The sequence below is a fragment of the Setaria italica genome, chromosome III, assembly GCF_000263155.2.
Source record: "Setaria italica strain Yugu1 chromosome III, Setaria_italica_v2.0, whole genome shotgun sequence".
In the NCBI taxonomy this organism is placed as follows: Eukaryota; Viridiplantae; Streptophyta; class Magnoliopsida; order Poales; family Poaceae; genus Setaria; species Setaria italica.
The window spans coordinates 16,084,995-16,106,689 of NC_028452.1; the positions used below are offsets into that span (position 1 = coordinate 16,084,995).

The 21,695-nt window shown below is 50.9% G+C and overlaps 3 protein-coding genes across 3 annotated transcripts; 2 read left to right on the top strand and 1 right to left on the bottom strand.

Moving 5' to 3' along the window:
- The first annotated feature begins 5,076 nt into the window (after window positions 1-5,076).
- LOC101782387 lies at window positions 5,077-8,266 on the top strand. The gene is made up of 2 exons (XM_004961705.3): window positions 5,077-5,236; window positions 6,187-8,266. Exon 2 carries the CDS (start codon window positions 6,352-6,354, stop codon window positions 8,065-8,067), a length of 1,716 nt encoding a protein of 571 aa, XP_004961762.1. The 5' UTR covers window positions 5,077-5,236; window positions 6,187-6,351; the 3' UTR covers window positions 8,068-8,266.
- A 6,945-nt stretch (window positions 8,267-15,211) lies between these two features.
- LOC101782795 (WRKY transcription factor WRKY24) lies at window positions 15,212-18,002 on the top strand. The gene is made up of 4 exons (XM_004961706.4): window positions 15,212-15,533; window positions 15,641-15,850; window positions 16,313-16,917; window positions 17,034-18,002. Exons 1-4 carry the CDS (start codon window positions 15,285-15,287, stop codon window positions 17,656-17,658), a joined length of 1,689 nt encoding a protein of 562 aa, XP_004961763.1. The 5' UTR covers window positions 15,212-15,284; the 3' UTR covers window positions 17,659-18,002.
- Window positions 18,003-18,340: 338 nt separating this feature from the next.
- Window positions 18,341-19,539, bottom strand: LOC101783202. Its single transcript, XM_004961707.3, has one exon. The coding sequence runs from the start codon at window positions 19,151-19,153 to the stop codon at window positions 18,650-18,652; it is 504 nt and encodes a 167-aa protein (XP_004961764.1). The 5' UTR covers window positions 19,154-19,539; the 3' UTR covers window positions 18,341-18,649.
- Between the last annotated feature and the right edge of the window lie 2,156 nt (window positions 19,540-21,695).

Genomic DNA, 21,695 nt, shown 5'->3' on the forward strand with positions numbered 1-21,695 from the left:
AACGGGAATGTTGCTGTTGGTCAGACGAGAGGAAGAAGAAGATGGTCCAGACGATGCACGTTGCATGGGATAGAAGACCCGTGGGCCTGAAGCAGGGACGAGTCTCGCCTGTAGTTGGTGCCTCTGCGTTAAGTCACTGACATGTGGGGCTGGGTCCACATGATAGGGACTCAACTGCAGAGGGACCCAATGCAGAGGATCCCTGTCCCCGAAGCAGTGACGTTCGCCTGCTCCTTCACGGCTTCACCCATCCCAAGATGGCAATGGGTAAATCCCCATCGGGTATGGCCACCCCAGACCCATCCCCGCCATAAAAATTTGAGACCGCCAAAATCCCCATACCCGCTATGGGTGGGGAATTTTCCCCAGACCCATACCCGGCCGGGTAAATCATACCCGGCAGGTCACCCATACCCGCCAATACTTTATTTACGCACATGAAAATCAGCAATTCAACAGCAACCACCAGTACCAGAACGTATAAAATTAGACAAATAATAGCATATAATAATCTCCACTGCAACCACCAGTCACATACTCACAAAACACCATCACACAAAGTCATTGTCATAAGCCATTACATTACATAGCCAAAAGGGGTACATAAATATAGGACAACAATTCAACAAATATGCTGGTCATTTGTTATCTTGTTGATGACTTGATGTGTTGGTTTCCTTCACTTGGAGTTGGAGACAACTTGCTTTGCTCAAAGTTCAAGTTCCTATATGGCATGGCAGGCAGTACAACAAGAATAAGAGTTAGTATGTGTCTAGGCTCTAGAATAACCAAAATAAAAGCATGATTGCAATAGTGGTTTCATTTGAATATGTGCACACCTGGAGACCCTCTTGAATATCTTGGAGGCAAGACCAGAAGGTGGCTGCTCCTTTTTCCTTGTTGTCAACTAAAAAGGAAAACCAGCAATTAGGATAGAATCAAAGTAAAGAGAACCAAACTACAAAACAAGAGAATGGACATACTTTTGTACTTGTTCCGCAACCAATCTTGTGAGCACATAAGAGCCTCTATCGTTTTTGAAGTCAGCCTACTACGATGCTCGCTAAGTACTCTCCCAGTGGTGCTAAATGCAGACTCAGATGCCACTATAGTGATAGGAATTGCATAAATATCCTTTGCTATCCTTCTCAAGGTTGGATAACGTACTCCAGCCACCTTCCACCAATCCAGCACCTTGAAACCCTTAGTTTCCAGAGATACCAGTTCATCTTCTAAGTAGCGATCTAGTTCTGATTTGAATCGCACAGCAGATGGCCTTGTACTTGCAACTCTTGCACTAAATGAAGATAAGAACTCCATGTCTTCAGTTGGAGCTGCAACTGCTACTGATTCGCTATTGTCACAGTCTTCTTCCACATGGTATTCAATCATCAATTCAGTTAATAGATCTATGATTTCAGCAACCTTATCCTCACAAATGTAACCAGTTGTACCAGTTAGCCACTCAAAACACATCAGCAAGCTCAACTTTTTGAGACGAGGATCTAGAAGGGTTGCAATACCCATCAGTCCTTGGATGTTTGACCAATATTTGTCAAATTTGGCTATCATGCTAACCGACATCTCTTCAATCTTTGTACTGCCACAAGTTGACCACTGTCTGATTTTCTTCCTAATCTCACAAATTTTTATGAAGTATATGTTGGCAGTAACATATTCAGTTCCAGAAAATAACAAAGTTATGTCATTGAACAATCGAAGCCGTTCTACAACATCAGCAGCAAATTTCCATTCCTCCTCACTAGGCAAACATTTATATTGCTTATCAACACGACTTGCTCTAATGAAAATAGCTTTATAGGGGACTGCAACACTAAGCATCTTAAATGTTGAATTCCATCTAGTCTTGCAGTCAAGGTTTATCTTATGATCCAAACTAACCTTAACAAACTTAGCTATCTCCTCAAACTTCTCTATCCTTTTTGGTGTTGGTGTCCAATAAGCCACACTTTCACGGATATTCTCAATAGCAATTTTAATATGTTCTAGACCATCCTTAACAATCAAATTGAGAATATGAGCACAACAACGCATATGTAGTAGTTTTCCTTCATTTATAAGCTTACTTTTTCCAATCTTCCTCACCAGATAAGGGATTGCCGCATCGTTAGTTGTGCAGTTGTTAAGGGTAATTGTGGATATTTTCTCATCAAGGTTCCAATCAACCAAGGACTCATATAGTTCTTCAGCAATCACTTCAGATGTGTGAGGAGCTGGTACATAGATGAACCTATACATGTAACAATGTATGTAATCAGATTTCAGATTGTAGGACATGTGCAAAAATCGGTAAAACATGTGCAAAAATAGATTTCAGGACATGTACCTCATGATGATGTTTCTCAAAGTCCAAGATTCATCGATGAAATGGGCTGTGGCTGCCATATAGCCCCTTTTCTGGTTGTCAGATGTCCACAAGTCAGAAGTTATGGCCACCCTTGAATCAATACTAGCGATATATTCAATTGCTTTTTTCCTCTCCATCTCATATTGCATCACAATATCCTTCCTGAAAAGTTTGAAGGAATATTAAAAAATGAATACAAAAATTACAATGGTAGCAAGACCAAACAGTAAGGAACAAACCTTACTGTATTCCTAGTACCCATCTTGAATAGTGGCTGAAGTGCACTTGCAAACCTCCGGAAACCAGCATGGTCAACCATGCTCGAAGGATACTCATGTAGAATTATCATTGCAGCAAGTTCCTTTCTAGCTACATCTTGGTCAAATGTGTAGTTTTCGACTTGAATGGTACCTCCTGAATCTGTGGAACTAAACCTCAAACAGGATTGTGACAAAGTCTTGTTCCCTGTTGTCTTGATCTTTCTAAGTGTACATGACTTCAAATGATCATGTAAGTGCTTAGTTCCATGGTTTGTTTCACCTTATAGCTTCTTGAAACAATATATGCACTTTGCCTTTGTTGTGCCCATGTACTTAACTCTCTTGAACTCATTCCAAACCACTGAGGTGAGCTTCCTCTTTGCACCACTAGCAGGACCATCTTCATTTTCTTCAATAGGATCTTCATCATCTTCTATTTCAATAGGCTCTGAGATCTGATCTACAGTTTGTGAGCATTCACCTTCACTGCTAGTACTCATTTTTTTTCAATCTGTATGACATAATAAGGCACATCCAATAGAAGAAATAATAACTCTGCTACTCTAATGTGCAATAAGCGAATAAGCTACACTGATAACAAGAGCAAACTAATGTAGAAATCAGAACTGCAATAGTACCTTGCAAGGCAACAAGCTGAATTTTGTGTACAAGGAGCTTATTAATTTCCTTGTACTCTCACTAGATTTCATCACAGGGAACAAGGAGTTGAGTCGTTGAGCGCCAGTTGTTGCTGTGCCATGTATAATACCGGTCGGCATGCAACAATTGATTTTTTAGGAACCAAAGATAGATGGCAACTAAATTGAACTAAAAGAGCTTTCAAGTACTGAACAATTGAATTGGATCCCATAGCTAATCTTTATTGTTCGATAAGCAAATGAGCACCAACAAAATAAATTTATCATCTTAGTTTCAGATAACTTTAATACTTTGATGTATGCCTGCCTTAATTCAGTTCTGCAAGCAAACTAACAAGCATCACCAATTTGTAATGGAAATTGATTACCAAAGCAGACGAATTGCATGCTGAAGGATTTCAAGTACCAATGGAGATAAATTGCTGCAGTACTGAAACAGGATAGGACTATACATCAAAACTTTTACGGATCGAGCTCCTGGGTAACAAGACATACTATACCAAATGAATCATAAATGCTAGGAGGTGGAGCCGTGGAGGCTTTACTTACATTAGTGGCTGCACCAACTTGCGGCTAGTATTAGTTACTGCACCACCTAAAGCTGTGGCTGCAGAAGAGGGGTGCTGGCCGGAAGGAGCAGTAGCAGCACCTTCCCGAGATGAAGTCGGAGAAAGAGGGGGTCGGCCATTCTTTTGCTTCGTCTTCTCCACGACCACAGTAACTTCGATCCTTTTCTTCTCCTTGGTGGTGGTGTTCTTGGGCTTGGATGTATGAGCGGCGCCGTTCCTGTTCTTGGGCTTGGATGCAGGAGTACTGGCAACGTCGGCGCCGTTCTTCGGATCTGCTACAGGAGCGCCGCCGGCGACTTCAACTTTGACCTCCGGATCTTGCACCTTCAGAGTGTCCACAGCGTCGACGGGCTCGGGATCCGGTGGCTTCAGGCGGTCACTGTCCTTCAGGACCTCCCCGAAATCCCTTGACGCCGGACTGAAGGAGTTGGTTAGTGCGGGGGGAAGGAGGCAAAGCCGTTAAGGAGCGCGGTGCGGAGCACCGAGCACTGATGCAGTGCTGCGCTTGCAAGTGCAAAGAATATGATATGAACGGGATTAGGGGAAGAGGAACTGGGCAATCACTGTTCTTACTCGAGTTGCTCCGTCGTCGGCATGGCGTGGCAAGTTCCTGGCGCTTGGATCCGATGTGAATACGCGAGACGCCGAGATGAGGTCACGAGGGGCGAGCGGGCGACGTTGTTTTTTTGCGGCGGCGGCGTTCTTTTTTTGTTGGCGAGTGGCGATTGCGATGCCAGCGCAGAGGATAAATGACGCGCCTGTTTTTTTCGACGGTGGGAGGCCAGGCGTCGAGCGCTCCAGCGGCCAGGGCGCCAGGCGGGTGGGAAACTGGGAACCTAGGGTTTTACATGGGCTGGTGGGCTTATTTAGTTTTGGGCCGGGTATTTTTCACCCATGGGTAAACGGGTACGGGGATTGCTGAAACATACCCATACCCGCGTACCCGATGGATGAAGGGTCTGATCCATTTGCATACCCGTGGGTAGTATCTTTAGTTCATATTTAGACTCTAATAGAGTAAATACCCGTCGGGTATCGGGTCGCGGGTACCTGTTGCCATCTTGGCACCCATCCACTCGGTGACGGCGAAGGCAACGGCACGGATACAGCTAGGCGTTACGTACGCTTTCTGCGTTAGCCGTTACAGTTACCCCCCGATGGCCCGGCGACCGGGGGTAACGTAACCGCGAATCCGTTAATTGACCCCCCCCCCCCCCCCCCCCCCCCCCCCCCAAAACACATGCCTCCGCGGCGGCTGCATCCCCTCTCTTTCCCTCCCACAATCCGCCCCTTGGGCTTCGCAATCCGGAGCAGCGGCGGCGGCGGCGGCGGCAAGGAAGGAATCCCGGCCTTTGCTTTCGCTTCCCGCCGGGCCTGCAGGTGAGCTCTCCCCCGTCCCACTTTCCTAACTCTCGCGCGCTGCTAGCTCCTGGTGGATAATGGATGGATCTCTTGTACGCCCCTGCGGCCCCTGGATGATTTAGCGCGCTGTTTACTTGGCTGCCTCTCCTCTCTGCTCGTTCCTCCGCAGCAATTTCCATGGCTACCACTCTGTTGTTAACAACCAGTCAATTTAGTGGATGTGTCTAGCCGTTTGCTGCTGTTTCCACCCATCATTTTACGTCAGGCTAGTACACAAATCTGTTCGGAAGCCAGCGTGGATTTTTAGACGGGCGGTGATCATTTCGCAGCAGGTTAGAAGGCGGCCCTGGTTCGATGAGCGGTGGAGCAGGTCTGTGCGCTGCCTAATTGTGCTCCACATGTAATGGGTGACACATAGTTGGCTGTAGGGCATTCTCTACTTGACTATTTCTTTCTCTACATGATTGTGAAAGCATTTTTAGTCATATAACCTCTTACAAGTGGTCTGATAATGTTTGGTTAAGAGGCTTGGGTTAATAAAGTTATCAAAAGCATAATTGCTGGGATAACTGTACTATTGGAATCGCAGAATGGTGGGGCATTCTGTGAAACTAATTCATGCTTCTACCTTTGCAAAGGATAATAATAAGTTAACAGCCAACAAAAATAAATGGTGCAGCTCCTGAATGAGAACTGTTTTAGATTGTACTTTAGAGGTGTGCTTTAATTCATCTAAGTTTGTCTTAGGTTTTACATTGCCTCTTTATTTCTTTTCACAAGGTTTCGTACATGATATGGCATACCTGTTTTGTTGCCTCAGAAACTTCATCATTAGTTCCTTAGACCTGTCATTTTACCAAAATTAAGTCTTACTTTAAAGTGTTCTTGTGTATGAGTTCAGTGCCTTTTTGTCTCTAAATTTAGTGACAACTGTTTCCTTTATTTTGCACTGGTTCTTGTTTTTGCAGGGATGGTTAGCCAACAGTATGTATGTGCAAACTTTTCTGTATACATATAAGGGAGCAGTCAATCCTGTGGTAAAGAGCACAACAAGTCTGAGTGTTAATTAGGGTGCCTTACCCAGTGGAAAGTGGCTGGATTGTATATATATCCAAGACTCCACCTGAAAAAAAATGGCCTCAAATGGTAATGGAATTCTTAAAGCTGACACTCAACGAGTCGAATCAACAGCTTCGGACAATCCTGGCACAACAGGCGTGGCCACTCAGGGTGTTTCACAACAGGGAAAGCGATGGAGTGGATTTAGGAACTTCTTGAATCGCCTTTCTAGTGGCCCCAGGTTAAAGAAGTTAGGTCCCTCCCCTTCATTCAAGTTTCAACAGCTTGCACTTCAACGTGATGAGTTCTCACGTTCTATCCATTCTGACAACCATGGTAGTCATGACCATTTCCAATTCATCAGGAAGATTAATTGGGGCCATCTTTGGATGATGGCCAAGGATTGGATAAAAGAGCCTATGAACATGGCCCTCTTTGTTTGGATTGCTATTGTTGCTGTATCAGGTGCAATTCTCTTCCTTGTTATGACTGGAATGTTGAATCGTGCTTTGCCAAGCAAATCACAAAGAGACACCTGGTTTGAGGTGAACAACCAAATTCTGAATGCATTGTTCACGCTCATGTGCCTTTATCAGCACCCACAGCGGATCTACAACTTTGTGCTTCTGTGTCGATGGGAGCAGAAGGACATCTTAAGGCTTAGGAAGACATATTGCAAAAATGGAACATATAAGCCTAATGAGTGGATGCACATGATGGTTGTTATAATCCTACTTAATTTGAATTGCTTTGCTCAGTATGCCCTTTGCGGTCTAAACCTGGGATACCGCAGATCTGAACGGCCTCCTATTGGTGTTGGGCTGACTATATCTGTTGCAATTGGTGCTGCAGCATTCGCTGGTCTGTATAATATCATCAGCCCACTTGGGAAGGATTATGATACAGAACAGGCAGACATTGATCAAGAAGCACAAATTGAAGTCGCCTCAACTGAGAGCGGTAGGGCAGCTTCACGGTTTAAGTCATTTGAGAGAAGGTACTCTTTCATTCAGAGTGATGAACGCCGTTTCGTGGAGAGTAGGCCTGAGTGGGTTGGCGGACTACTGGATTTCTGGGACCAGATATCTCTTGCGTACTTGTCGATTTTCTGCAGTTGCTGTGTCTTTGGCTGGAACATGCAGAGGCTCGGATTTGGCAACATGTATGTCCATATCGCAACGTTTCTGCTCTTTTGCATAGCACCATTCTTTATCTTCAACCTGGCAGCTGTCAACATTAACAATGAATCCCTTAGAGAGGCACTGGGGCTCACTGGTCTTTTCCTATGCTTCTTTGGTTTACTGTATGGTGGCTTTTGGAGAATACAGATGAGGAAGAGATTCAACCTGCCTGGAAATACCACCTGCTGCCGCAACCCCGACGTGACTGATTGTTTCCAGTGGTTGTTCTGCTGCTCATGTTCCCTTGCCCAGGAGGTCAGGACTGCAGATTACTACGATATTACAGAGGATAGGTCACACAGAGGGCAAGTAACCGAGGACAGCCAGCGCATAATGTCCATGTCCCCGTTGCGACGTGAAGATGGTTTGCCCTTGTTCAAGTCCAATCCGAGTTCGCCATACAGGAGTGGCAATGCTAGCCCGTCGATCTTTATTCTGGAGAGCCCGTCAGCTCCACGCAGGTCATCTGGTTCCACGCCTCAGGGTGGTTCACCGACGATGGGCGATAGGGCGATGAAGGCGCCAATCCCATCCGTTCTTCACAGAGGTGGTGGACCAGATCATGACACGGGGACGTCCAATGAAGCAGCTACCAGTCCGATGAGATGAGATGTATATTTTTCTTTTGTCTTGTAAAGAAATATATCGTGTTCCTAAATTTCCACGGCTTCAATGTTATGCTGTTACTGCTTCTTACGAAATGTATAGTGCGTCCAGTTATTCTCATCTCTCAAGCTACGTTATGTATCAGCGTACTACGTGTGCTTTTGAGTTGAACTTGAACGGTGGTCGAGATCTCTCCTTTCCAGTCGCAGTTACTTCAGTATCGGTTGATTTTAGTCACGGCTCGCATAATGAGTTGCTGCTGTACTGCCCATTTCTTGCAATGGCATGTTGGTAACAGCATCCTCTCATTGTCTCGGCCTTTATCCACATGCACATTCCTTATTTCCATTACGAAACTTTAAAGATTCTGGGATAGCTTCATCTCCACTGCCCTCTTCCCTCATGTCGCGGCCATCTCCTTTAACCTTTTTATCATGACGAAGTGGGGTATGTGACATGTCACCTCTCCCCTTGTGGTATCTCTATTTCTTCTTCTTCAATCACAAAGCTGAGCATGGGCAGCCTCGATTCCTCGTTCAACAGCAAACCCCGCATCTTGGGTGCTCGGGATCGAGATGCCAGGATATGCTTGACGACTTCAGCGTCCGTTTCGTCATCTGATGCTCTGAATTTTTTTTCTTTTGAGGGAAACATTTGATGAGTTACACTGGTATAAAAAAAACTCATCCTCCAACCCTCCCAAGTCAACGAAAGGTATGTCTGTGCAGAACATTTTGTTCGCAGAGAGTGGCATCATTGCCGCTACAAGACAAGGAAACGCACCCCCGACGACCGGTTCGCTGTTCAACCATGCCGCTGACAAGAAAACGCAGCGTGCTCCTCTCCTCTCACGCGTTTCCCCTTCTCGGCAAGGAACCATGAATGGAGATGGAGAACAGCTCACACGTGGCTCTGCTTCCACTTGGCCCGGCAGTTTCTCAGAAAGTTTTGCGGTGCCACGAACGGAACGCACACTCCGGCCAGCACCTCCCTCCCCCTTACCACGCCCGCCGCCTTGACCGTACCACCGGCTTCCTTCGCGGAATCATCATCAACCCAGGGAGCGAGACTACGAGAGCGTCGAGCCGTCGACCTCACAAGTCACAAAGGATCACACATGCATCTGGCCAACTAGGTTTCGAGCCCGAGGCGGTTGGTTCGCGCGTGTAAACGGAGCCGTGTGTCCGTGCGCGACTCGCTACGATGCCAGGTCTCGCGCGTGCCCAGCGGAAAAGTTTACACGAACACACGTACGCGGTGAGAGACCGATCAGTTGATCGGAGACGCTGCGGGCACGCCTCCCACGTAGGGATGCAAGCGGCGCGGGCCACGCCGCAAACCCACTTGGACTAAGCCGCGCCGCTAACCCACAAAACGCTGCGTCTGTACCCGCATCGCTGCAGCGGGTTTATGTGGGCAGCCCGCGGGACCCAGCGGCGCCGCAACGCCCGCCAGCGCTAGTGCTCAGTCCTTCGCTAGCTGTCGCCTCATTCGTCCCCGCCGCGCGCCTGCCTTTCTCGACGTAGAGCTTGCTCGCAGGTCTCGTCCTGCCCTTGCCGCGCCACCATGGACAAGCAGCCGGAGCCGCCGGGGAGCCTCATCAGGACGACCGTCACCAGGTCGTCAGGAGGGACATGAACTGGAACTTCGACCTTGCCGGCGCCAGAATCCGCGGCTGCCGCGAAGGGTCGCAGGACGGAAGCCGCATGGAGACTGGAGGTCTTGGCCTTGGTGTCTTCTGCCGAGGTCATCGTCGTCGCCTGGGTCTGCGGTGGCTTGTAGTACATCCGCGACGCCTGCGGGCAGTGCGAGTGGTCGAGTGGAGAACCTCACCGCGACGTGCACGCCCATGTCCAGCATCTCAACGTACCGATACACCTTCGATGGCTTCCCTGACTGGCTCTCTGCCGTCGGGCGCCGCGTCGAATGCGCGAGCGGAGCAGTGGTTCTGATGTGCAGCTTTGCAGCTAGCGCTGATGAGAACAGGCAGGCAGGTCGCGACGGCACACGGGGATGCGGGCTGCCGCAAAGCCCACAGATGACTCGCGGTGGCACGCGGGCTGCCGCAGAACCCCTCATGTGGCTTTGCGGCGATGCGGACGTGGGGCGGGCAACCCGCGACCCGCCCCGCTTGCATCACTACTCTCACGTTGCTTCGTTCGAGCGACTGCGAAGCCTCGCGTCGTCGTCCCTGCTTCGGTCTTCGGTCTCGTCCTTCGGTACTCCCGGCTCCCATTGATGATTGATCTGTCAGGAAGTTGCCGATTTGTCGATCTAGCCAGTCTGTAAGTTCTGAAAATCTTTTGCACTACTTTTAAAAGCCGTTTCAAGTGGAATATGTCTGCAATCAAGCTTATAATCCTGCACAACTGACAGTATTAAACATGTAAGTCACTCAGGGTTACAGTAGTGCTCGGTTAAACTAGGTCAAACAAGATAGGTGGCCAGATGGGCCGCCCAGCACTAGCCCGGCACTGTCCGATTTGGCCCGGCACGAATAGGCCTGATGGTTTTTTCGTGCCGGGTCGGGTCGGCACTGCGTGCCAAACTGCTGGTCCAGGTACAGCACGATGGTCTTTTTATCATGCTGGGCTAGCTCGCTAGCACGACTGGCACTACCGTGTTAGTGCTAGGCCAGCCACTATAGGCTAGGCACCACTTCAACCAAAACTCCAAGTTAAGGAGATACAAAATTTTTCATCAAAATCACAGAATTCACAACTAGAGACAGAGAAATATTTTGAAAAGTTTGAGCTGATGCAATGGCTGCCTCATTAAAAATCTATCTAGGGAAAACTCACACCTCGTGAGAAACCCTAGATAGGAAAAATGAGTGCATCCCAGCTCAATCAAATAAACATTAAAGTAGTTCAAAGTTATTACAGGCCAAGTTTGAGACTTTGAGTTACACATCTGAATCACTAGGAACATCTAGATACAAATTAGCAAAATTATCTTCAAGTTCCTGATCCACCAGGTTCTGAATTCTTACTTCTGCAGCCTCCCAGTCCTTGACGCAAGAGAGCATCTCCACCATCATAGGGCTCAATCAACGCTGCCTCTCCTCGATGATCCTGCCAGATGTACACTCTGATGATACTATAGAGACAGGCACAGTTAGAACATCTTCAGCTAAGATTGACAGAACTGAATAAGTTCTTTTATGCTCATGCCACCAATTCAAGATGCTAAAGCTATCATCAAATTGGGTGACAGTGTCACTGTCCAAGTAGATAGAGAGTTCAGAGCCAATACCCATACTATTGCACTAGTGCTTGCTGCTTGCAGCAAAGCACTTGCAGGTGATCTTCTAGATAAAGCAGGAGGCAAAGTGGGAGGAGGGGTGGAGAAAGAAGTACCAGGGACATCACCAAGTCCAAAAGCAGATACATCAGCATCACCACCACTTGAAAAAATATCATCCCAAGCATTATTTTTCTTACCAGAACTAGATGGTGGTGGAGGCCTTTGCAGTTTAAGTGCACCAAACTTGTTATCATATAGCTTAAATGCAGTAGAAAGTTCAGCTCTTACATCAGGGAAGTAAGCAGAATAATCGGTACCAATAAGACTAGAAAACAACCTGAGCACATTTTGAAAACCTCTCAATTTAGCTCTAGGGTCCAAGATGAATGCAACAGAATAAAGCATTGAAATATCCCTCCAATACTTAAGATACATTTCCATAATGTTTCAGCTGCTTAGCAATCAAAATAAACTAATACAACATAAGTGGAGATGTAGAATAATAAACACCAGAAAGTGCAACAGTAGAATCATAAAACAGTTCAACGAATGATAACATACTCTCTGCAACAATCCAGTGACCCGTAGTCAAAAGTAAATGATCTTTTTCACCCCTGGGATAGTTAGTCTCAATGAAAACATTAAATGTCTGCCTGTAAGGAATCAGATGCTTAAGCATGAGGTATGTGGAGTTCCACCTGACATCCATGTCCAAACCAAACTTTCTAGGATGAACATTCACAGCAAGGCAAAATCTCTTAAATATAGTAATGCGCTGGTTAGAAGAATTGATGAAAGAAATTGCAGTTCTAAATGCTTCAAGATATTGCTTAATATGATGCATAGTGTATTTAACTATAAGATTAATGATATGATAAGCACAACGATGCAAGAACGCTTTACCAACATAAGCAGATAATTTAGGACTCAGTTTCTCAATAGCATTGGTATTAGTAGAGGCATTATCCAAAGTAATAAAAACACCTTTGAAATCAAACCATACTCCTCAAGCACAGCAATCACACGGTCAGCAATGTTCTGGCCAATGTGAGATTCATCAATGAACCTAAAACCAATTATCCTCTTCTCTAATTACCATTTAACATTAACATAATGAGCAACCACACTAAGGTAATCTTCCTTAGATTACCAGATCAGATATTATAAGTGATAGACACATATAAAACACTAGATGATTCAATAAACTTAGCACGACAATCATTAAAGTACTTGCTAAAATCTCTAGTGGTCGTTTGCCTAGAGACAGTAGAGAATCTAGGATTATGAGCAAGCTTAATGTACTCTTCAAATGTAGCAGATTCACCAAAGCTGAGAGGAAGATCAAGTCTAGCAACCATTCGACATAGCTGAGTACAAGCTGCCTCAGAACTGTAATCCCAGTGACGGACACTTCCGTCCAAATTGAATTGGGTCAAAGACTGGGAAACATGAAGCTTTGACTTTCTCGCTGGGCATTTCTCAACATGCCAGTTTAGATGGCCAGTGCCAATAGAAAATCGAGCAGCGTATAAAGTGCCATAATGAATGCACTTGGCAGAGACCCTTACCCTCTTACCATTGGTGTTCTTTAATATATTTTCGAAGTCCTTCCAACATTTAGAGGTGGTGGAACGGCTCCTCTTGGTGCTACTTCTCATCATGTCTAGATCAGCAGCAGCTGCTACTTCACCAGCACCGCCGTTGCCGCCCTCAGTGATGTCGATTGGTTCGGCAGCGCTGCCACCGAAGACCTCTTCCCACTCTGCCCCTACATCACTCTCGTCATCTGGACGCTGGCCTAGCATCCGAAGCTCATCGTTGTAGGTGTGCCCCTGGAACTCATCGTCGTCGTCCATTGCCGGTGCTCTGGTCCCTCAACGGACTGCCCTGCAAACAGAGACGACAAGACATCAAAGAAGCACTCAAGCAAAGAAGGAAAGATCAAGCAGAGCGGCAAAAAGAGATGGCAAGATCAAGATCGATGGTTTACCAGCGAATCCGAAGCACCAGAGCAACCGGCGAGGTCGACAAACAACGGATTCGGAGCACCAGAGCCAAAGAGGTGCAAGAGGATGAGAGAGAGAGGCGGAGAGCAACGGGAGTCGAGGGAGGTAGCGACAGGAGAGAGGAGTGGGCGGGGAAGAAGACAACTAGACAAGTAGCGGAGAAGACAACTAGATAAAAGACAAGAAGCAAAGAACTAGAGAAGAGAGAAGCAGAGAAGGCAAGCGAAGAAGACAACTAGACAAGAAGCAGATAAGAGAGAAGCATAGAAGGCAAGATCAAGCAGAGCGACGAAAACAGATGGCAAGATCAAGATTGATAGCTTACCAGCGAATCTGAAGGCCCAGAATGGCCAGCGAGGTTGACAAACGATCGATTCACCGGAGCTCTGGTCCCTCAACGGCTTCGAGACCGGCGGTTCCGGATCCGGAGCACCAGAGCGACAGGCGAGGTCGAAGCTCTTACCGACAATTCCAGAGCAACAAAGTGACCGACGAGGTTGATGAACAACGGATCTAGCAAGGAGATGACGAGAGCCGCCGCCGGAGAGTGGATCTAGTCATCTAGATCTAGAGAGGTGTGAGAGGTCAGAGGACGAGAGAGAGAGAGAGGCGGAGAGCAACAGGAGTCGAGGGAGGCAGCAACAGGAGATAGGTGTGGGCGGGGGAGCTGGGAGGCTAGGGTTTCTGGTCGGGGTGGCAGCCAACGCCAACTTCCGGTCGCTGGAGAGGGAGGAGACGAGAGGCGGAGAGGGTGAGAGAGAGTCGAGGGAGGCAGAACGTAGGGTGTCGGCAGAACGGAGGAGAGGAATGAGCCGCTAGGGTTTCTAGCCGAGGGATGCAGCCGACGCTGGCTTATATACCACCCTCCCCCAATGGTCGGATCCAATAGTCGGGGAGGGGGTGATCGGCTGATCCAACAGTTGGGGGAGGGGGCACTGGGGTATCGGGCTGCTATCGGGCTAGCCTAAAAACTGTGCCGGACTCGGGCTATCCCAGCGTGGCGAGGAGGCGGCCCAGGCACGGCCCGACGCATCGTGCCGGGCTGACCCAGGCACTATCCACTACGAGCCATGCTGGGCTTTTTCGGAGCGTGCTATGGGCCGTCAGCAGGCCTGGTCCATCTGGCCATCTATAAAACGAGCCACTACAAGTTTATTTGCAGCTGCTGAATGTCATCGGAGAAGAGGTCAGACAATTAGATCGTGGACACCTCCATTTTACCAGCGACCATGCAGAATAATCGCCGCTCCAGAGTGCTGACTCCAAGTGCTGAGAGCTTAATAAGCTATGATCTGACCAGATAATTGGAGCAAAAATATTCACCTGCAGAACTAGTCAATCGAGTCCAAGTCTCCAAACACCATAATAGAGCGCTTAATTTTCCAACAGATCGTCGAGATCGAGCAGTAGAAATTTATGCCGCTAATCCAAAAAATAATCCCCCAGCTCACTAACCTGTACGCAAGGCAGTCCTCCAATTCGCCGCTTACCCGCTGTGCTGATACGCTCTGATCTCGCTCGGATTCAGTAATCCCAGTCGTCAGGACGTGATCAGGCCGGGGCAATCCCGTCCGTCGGATACTCGGAACAGGTCAAAGAAAACCATCCACGGACGCCAACTCTCCCTGCGCCGCTGCGCGGCCGCACCCACCCGGACCCGCACCCGCTTTCCGGGCACCGGCCACCGGCCGGGCCCGCCGCGCCGCCACGTGGGCGGACCTGCGCGCTCCTATTGGTGGGTGCGGGATCGGCGAGCTGGGAAAGTGTGGCCGCGGCCTCGCCCCGCAGCCGCCAGTCAGAGACGCACCCCCGGGCGCTGACCGGTCAACGGTCAAACTTTCAAACCATCTATATAAGCCGCAGCCGGTCGGTCTCGTGATCGCCATCCTGCACCGTCTGCTCTTTGCTTCCCTTCCCTGCCTCTTCTCTCCGCAGAGCCTCCTCGCAAATCCGCTGCCCCTCCCTCCGATGACCTCGACGCCGGGGAGCTTCCGAACGCTGGCGAACTCCGGACCCGTCGCGCTCTCTTTCGCGACCAGCTCCTTCTCCAACTTTCTAGGCGGTCCGGCTTCTAGCGGCGGAGCGGATAGCGGGCTGTCCAAGTTCAAGGCCATGCCGCCGCCGTCCCTGCCGCTGTCGCACCCGCCGGCGTCGCCGTCGGCTTTCCTCAACGCGTTCTCCGGCTTCCTCGACTCGCCGATACTCCTGACGCCCAGCGTAAGCACCGACTCTTGACCTCGCGGGCACGAAGCTCCCTTTGAACGGAGCGTGTTAATTGCTGTGATGACAGGGGCTGACGTAATTGTGTGTTCCCGTTGTTTCAGCTATTCCCGTCGCCGACGACGGGCGCGATCCCGTCGGAGCCCTTCAACTGGATGGGGACGGCGGAGAACCTGCAGGCCAGCGTGAAGGATGAGCAGCGGCAGTACACCGACTTCACGTTCCAGACGGCGGCGCCCGTGCCGGAGACGGTGACAGCCGCGCTGCCGGCGGCGTCCTTTCCGCAATCGTCGTCCATGCTGATGGCACCACTGGTAAGCGATGAACATAAGCTACTTCACAAACTAATGGCAGGTAGATTACGTAGGGTCTAGAAAACTAGGAGAAAGGACCAAATTTTTAGTTTTGTTTTGAGATGGGTGCATCCACACAATCTTCAGGCCGGGAAAAGGTTTGCATATAGGTAGGCAATCCCGATCGAGAACGTCCGCGCATTCCTCATGTGGTTTCTTGTACTAGTAACGTGTGGCCAGTGTCAAGATGCAGACATGTTTTCTTACTCTATTTGGAGATCTATCATGACGGCAGGTGTTGGTTTTATGGCAAAAAAGACTGAAGTGTCGCATTCGATCTCCACTGTTCAAAAATCACGATAGTCAATGTTCATACTCTAAGAGCCATATTCAATTTTATTTCGAAAATCGCTACTGCACCAATCATACGCGTGCATCATGCATGTTTTGATGTCTAATAATACTAATGTTGTACTGTTGCAGGGTGGACTAGGAGACTCGTACAACGGCGAGCTGCAACAGCAGCAGCCATGGAGCTACCAGGAGCCGACGACCCAATTCGAGGCGCCGTCGGCGGCCACGACGCAGCCTGACATGCTCGGGAACGGCGGCTACAGCGCCGTGCCCGCGCCGGCTAGCTTCCGCGAGCAGAGCAACCGGCCGTCGTCGGACGACGGCTACAACTGGCGCAAGTACGGGCAGAAGAATATGAAGGGAAGCGAAAATCCGCGCAGCTACTACAAGTGCAGCTTCCCCGGCTGCCCCACCAAGAAGAAGGTGGAGCGGTCGCCGGACGGGCAGGTCACGGAGATCGTGTACAAGGGCGCGCACAACCACCCCAAGCCGCAGAGCACGCGCCGGAGCTCCAGCTCCGCCCCGGCGCCGGCCGCGTCGTCGTACGTGCTGCAGAGCGCCAGCGACGCGGCGGCCGAGCATTCCTTCGGCGCGCTGTCCGGCACGCCCGTGGCGACGCCCGAGAACTCGTCGGGGTCGTTCGGGGACGATGAGATCAACGGCGTGAGCTCGCGGTTTGCCGGCAACTTCGGCGCCGAGGAGCTCGACGACGATGAACCCGACTCCAAGAAATGGTGAGTCACGCCACTGATCTTTTTCAGATTAACACCTGGCCCATTGATGTCATGTGCTTAGACAGCAGAAGAGCTGAGCTTGTATACGGGTGTTAACGTGCTACGTTTTCTTGCAGGAGGAGAGACGGCGGTGACGGCGAGGGGGTCCCGGTGGCCGGCAACCGGACGGTGCGGGAGCCGAGGGTGGTCGTGCAGACGATGAGCGACGTCGACGTCCTCGACGACGGCTACCGGTGGCGCAAGTACGGGCAGAAGGTGGTGAAGGGCAACCCGAACCCCCGGAGCTACTACAAGTGCACGACGGCCGGGTGCCCGGTGCGGAGGCACGTGGAGCGCGCGTGCCACGACACGCGCGCCGTGGTCACCACCTACGAGGGCAAGCACAACCACGACGTGCCCCCCGCGCGCGGCACCGCCTCGCTCTACCGCGCCGCGCTGGCGGCGCAGCAATCCGCCGCGGGCTACCAACAGCAGGGCGGCGCCGCAGTCCCGGCCGACGGGCGGTTCGGCTTCGGCGCCGGCAGCAGCCACGGCGCGTTCTCCGGCGCGCCGGCGCAGGCCGCGGAGAGCAGTGGCGGCTTCGCCTTGTCCGGCTTCGGCAACCAGGTGGGCACGGCGTACTCTTACGCGAGCCAGCAGCAGCAGCAGCAGCAGAGCGACGCGATGTACACCTACGCGCCATTAGCCAAGGACGAGCCACGAGACGACCTGTCGTTTTTCGAGCAGCCATTGCTGTTCTGACCGGATGAACCACGGCCAAATCGATCGGCAAGACATGGTCATGATCGTGGTTCTTTTTGACTCGGCAGATTAATTATGTACACTATCGTAGTGGTCTGTTGATTTGTTTGGAGGGCCCCAAATCTGCAGGCATTAACGTTTCAAAAAAAAAAATCTGCAGGCATCTGCAGAAAAGGGTAACCTCCTGTAACATGTACGTACAAGAAACGTAGGACACATGGGCGTAGGAAGCAAAGGCCATGGCATATGATTTTTCAGCAGTTTGACTGCAATTTTTTTCCCAATGTAAAATCTGCTGTAATCTCTCAGATCTTAACAGGTAAATTTTACTCCGTAATTCAGTTCATGTATCTGCGTTGTTCTACAAAGGAGTCAAATTTTCCTTGCGACCATAGCTGAGTTCGCACATGCTCAGAAACACTGAAGGCAAGTGATTCTTGACAGCTGGCGGGGCATAAGCCCGGTCGGGCAGCCGCGAGACAGACCGGTCGCCAATTTCGGATCCGTCGCTGCCGCCATCGACACGTCGTCCGGTGCAGGGCAGAAGCAGAGGCAACTGGAGGACAGCATGGCAGGAGGTTTGAGTTTGACTGGAAATCGTCATCCACGGCGAGGAGTGGTGCAGTACTCCGGCACTCCCAGAAAACAGAGCTTGCACAACCACCCAACAGTGCCAAGCAACTTGGAGTAAACAAGAACCAAATGAATTCAAATTAAATTCGGTTTGTACAGATTAGCTTGGATCTTACAATCGCTCTGGCTTTTTTTTTCCTCTCCAGTTTTCCACTCAACTTCCGAGGCAAAGAGCGCTCAAGCTGCAGCCCTGAAGATGCTTACACACAGACAGGGAGATCATCGATCGAACGCGCCGGGAGGGAGGACCCAAAACGCTTCCTCGCCGGCCGATGATTCTTGGTATTCACATCGGAAGATCGGAAAGGAGAGAAAGAAAGAAAAATGGGCGAGCTAGTAGAAAGCTCGTGGAGCAGAGCTACTCTGACGGCTCCTCCTCCGCTATGCTCTCCAGCCGCGGCCGCCACACGCCGGGGCGGGCGCTGCTCCGCCGCCGCCGGTGGCTCGCCACGCGCTTCTCCGACAGCAGCTCCCGCAGGTAGTTGTCCTGCTCCGCCGTGCTGCTCGCCGCGACCGCAGCGCCGCCCTTGCGGTGCCCATGCCTCTTCTTGTTGCTGGCGGCGGCGCGGCTCCTGCGCTTCTTCTTCATCTCGGCGGCGGGCGCGGAGCACGCGGAGGGGATGAGGAAATAGATGCGCCCGCGCTTGAGCTCGGAGTCCGGCGACAGGATGACGATCTTCCTGGCCGCGCCGGCCGACCAGGCGTCGGTGAGCGCGTGGTTGGGGTGCGCGGCGAGGACGTCGGCCGCGGCGAGCGGGCAGGTGAACTCGTCGACGTGCCCGCTGAGGTGCACCACGCGGACAACGTCCAGCGCGCCGCAGGGGAGCATGCACGCCAGGCAGCACCGCAGGCTGTTCCCCATGCCTCCGCCTCCTCCCTACTGCTTGGTGCGAGCGCGTGCGGCGTGTTGATAGGCCGTGGAGATGCCGGTCGCCGGCTGGCTTTGGCGCTCCCCGGCTTTCTGCTTTGTGAGGGAGTATGATGAAGGCGGGTGGCACGGGGAAAGGCTACGGTGTTTATATAGACCCGTTTTGCCGGGCGTCCCGTCCATCATGGCGCATGATGCTCAACTGAATAATGCAATGGGTACATGGACGCCCATTTTTTATGCAATGGGTAACACTTGAACAGAGTATCTGCATCTTTTAGCTTGGTTTTAGCCCTAGCAGTTTATGGCGTGTAAGCATATCTAGTTTCTCCATGCAGGTGATGGATGCCGAGTATTACAAGGCTTCTTGTTATGTTGTGTCTATTGATTGGTACTCCCTCCATTTCAAATTATAGATCGTTTTAGCTTTTCTAGGTTTAGAGGTGTTTGTATGCATATAGACATACACTATATTTAGATGCGTACAAACACATGTGAATTTAAAAAAGCCAAAACGACCTATAATTTAGGACGGAGGGAGTACGATATTTAGAAAGAAGATTACTTCCGGGCCTTGTGATGTCACCGTATTGTTCTTTTGCTATTTTGGCAGGCTTACGTTGTGCCACTTTGAGCTTTTGTTGCTGGAAAGGATCTTCCGATTGGCTCCCTTTAATTTTGTTTTGAAGAAAAATGGTGCCTTTTTTGTGTAACGAGCCGAACTCAAACCAAATGAACAAAAGACCGGACTCACTTGAAAATGTTTAGCCTGCACGTTGGTTGTGAGCATAGCATTATTGGTGGACTGGAACCAACCAGTTTGTCCACAACCATATCCAGCACAAATAAGACAAAAGACTGGCACCATGAGTGCATGTTCCTCCACGACTTGCAGGTTGCGGTTAACTCCTCCGTTTAGTCATCCTGGCTGCCGGTTAATGATGCTCTTTCCAGGGAAAGACTCTCCAACGATTCAAAAACCAAGACCGCACGGCGTTGGATTAGCGGGTCAATAATGCGAATTCCCGATGGTAATAGGCTGGTCATGGCCCTCATCTCCGATCCCTCTCTCGACTCCAAGCAGGAAGCTGCGGGGAAGCTTGTCATCGCCTCCAATCATGAGGAAACAGGCACAATATCCGGTCACGTTACGATTATCACGGGAACATTCCTAACAACTTAGTAATGTTTGTAGTAGTAGTAGTACCACCACCCAAGATGCCAAGAGAAAAAAAAAGAGCACATGAATTTCTCGATCAACATTCCATTCCACCGTTTTGACAGGTGCTGGAAAACCGGCCAGGAATTCCCGCCGCGCGTGTATTTCAGGACGTGCGCTAGAGCCAAAGGGCAAAGGCGTACGCGTACGCGTTCAGGAACTCGGAACTCACGGCAAACGGCGGCGGCAGCAAACCCGAATTGTTCCTGGAACAAACGTGCTGGAGCTGCCGCCATCATGTCGTGTCACCCGTCGTGTCACGCCGCACCCCGCAGAGGCGCAGACGGCAGCGGACCGGACTGAAAAGGCAGCTCCCCGATCCGGGGACCCGTCAGTAAAGTTGAGCCAGGAAGGTGCCGGCCTGAGGGGCGACCGCGACACCCAGAAGGCTGCCACTGCCAAGCGCCAGGCCCCCGGCCGCCAAATTGGGCACGTCCGTCTCCGGCCTCCGGCCGCCGGCGGCCCGGCGGCAGCACCCACAGCCACAGGCTGACAGGCCCCCTGACGGCTGTTGCAGGGAGTAGTAGCGCGTCGCGGACCGTGGACGTGGAGGGAAGGCTAGGCTGGGTGGCTGGCGCGGTGGCGCCTGACGCCGACCGGCTTTGGGGTGGCGCGGCAAGGGGATCTGTGGGGAGCTGTGGCGTTCGGCGCTTTTGGGCGCAGGCCGCCTTGGTCGCCGGGTGGAAAAGGTAGCTTTGCGCCCCCGGGCGGACCACACGTCCTGACGTCCGCGCTGGCCACCTACCTCGGGAGAGGTGAGGCGTGCAACGGCGTGCCAAACGGCAGACGGGGCCATGCCGTTGCGGCTCGATGGCAGGGTGAACCGTCCTATCCGTCCGGTGTGTCGCCGGCTCGCCGCTCAGGCAGGCTACTCCCATAGCATGAGTCCTTGTTTACTTCCTTCCAAACTTCCAACTTTGACACTATGCAAAAAGAAGATTCCCCATCATATCAAACTTGCGGTACATACATGGAGTACTAAGGTCCTGTTTGGGAGAGGGGTGCTAAAATTTAGCCTTGGGCTAAAATTTAGCCCCCTCAAATGAAAGGGCTAAAGTTTAGCACCTTGGGTGTTTGGAAAGAGGGCTAAAGTTTAGCACCTCTTCTGTAAAATGTCCCTTTTGCCCCTGCTGTGCTGCCCCTCCCACCGTTTTCCTCTCAGCTGGAGTTCAGCAGGGGCTTCTTGGGTGGCCGCGGGGCGCAAGCCGCCAGCAGCAGCGTCGCCGGCGAGCGCGCCGAGGAGGCGGCGGAACGCGGCGGCAGGGCAGGGGATGAGCCGGCGCGGCGCGGATCCGGCTGCAGCGGCAGTGGCGAGGC

Bases quoted from the DNA above. Each gene is read 5' to 3' on its own strand.
- LOC101782387 (XM_004961705.3), top strand. From the start codon at position 6,352: ATGGCCTCAAATGGTAATGGAATTCTTAAAGCTGACACTCAACGAGTC.
- LOC101782795 (XM_004961706.4), top strand. From the start codon at position 15,285: ATGACCTCGACGCCGGGGAGCTTCCGAACGCTGGCGAACTCCGGACCC. The intron at 15,851-16,312 runs GTAAGCGATGAA...GTACTGTTGCAG, and splicing joins CCATGCTGATGGCACCACTG to GGTGGACTAGGAGACTCGTA. The intron at 16,918-17,033 runs GTGAGTCACGCC...GTTTTCTTGCAG, and splicing joins GAACCCGACTCCAAGAAATG to GAGGAGAGACGGCGGTGACG.
- LOC101783202 (XM_004961707.3), bottom strand. From the start codon at position 19,153: ATGGGGAACAGCCTGCGGTGCTGCCTGGCGTGCATGCTCCCCTGCGGC.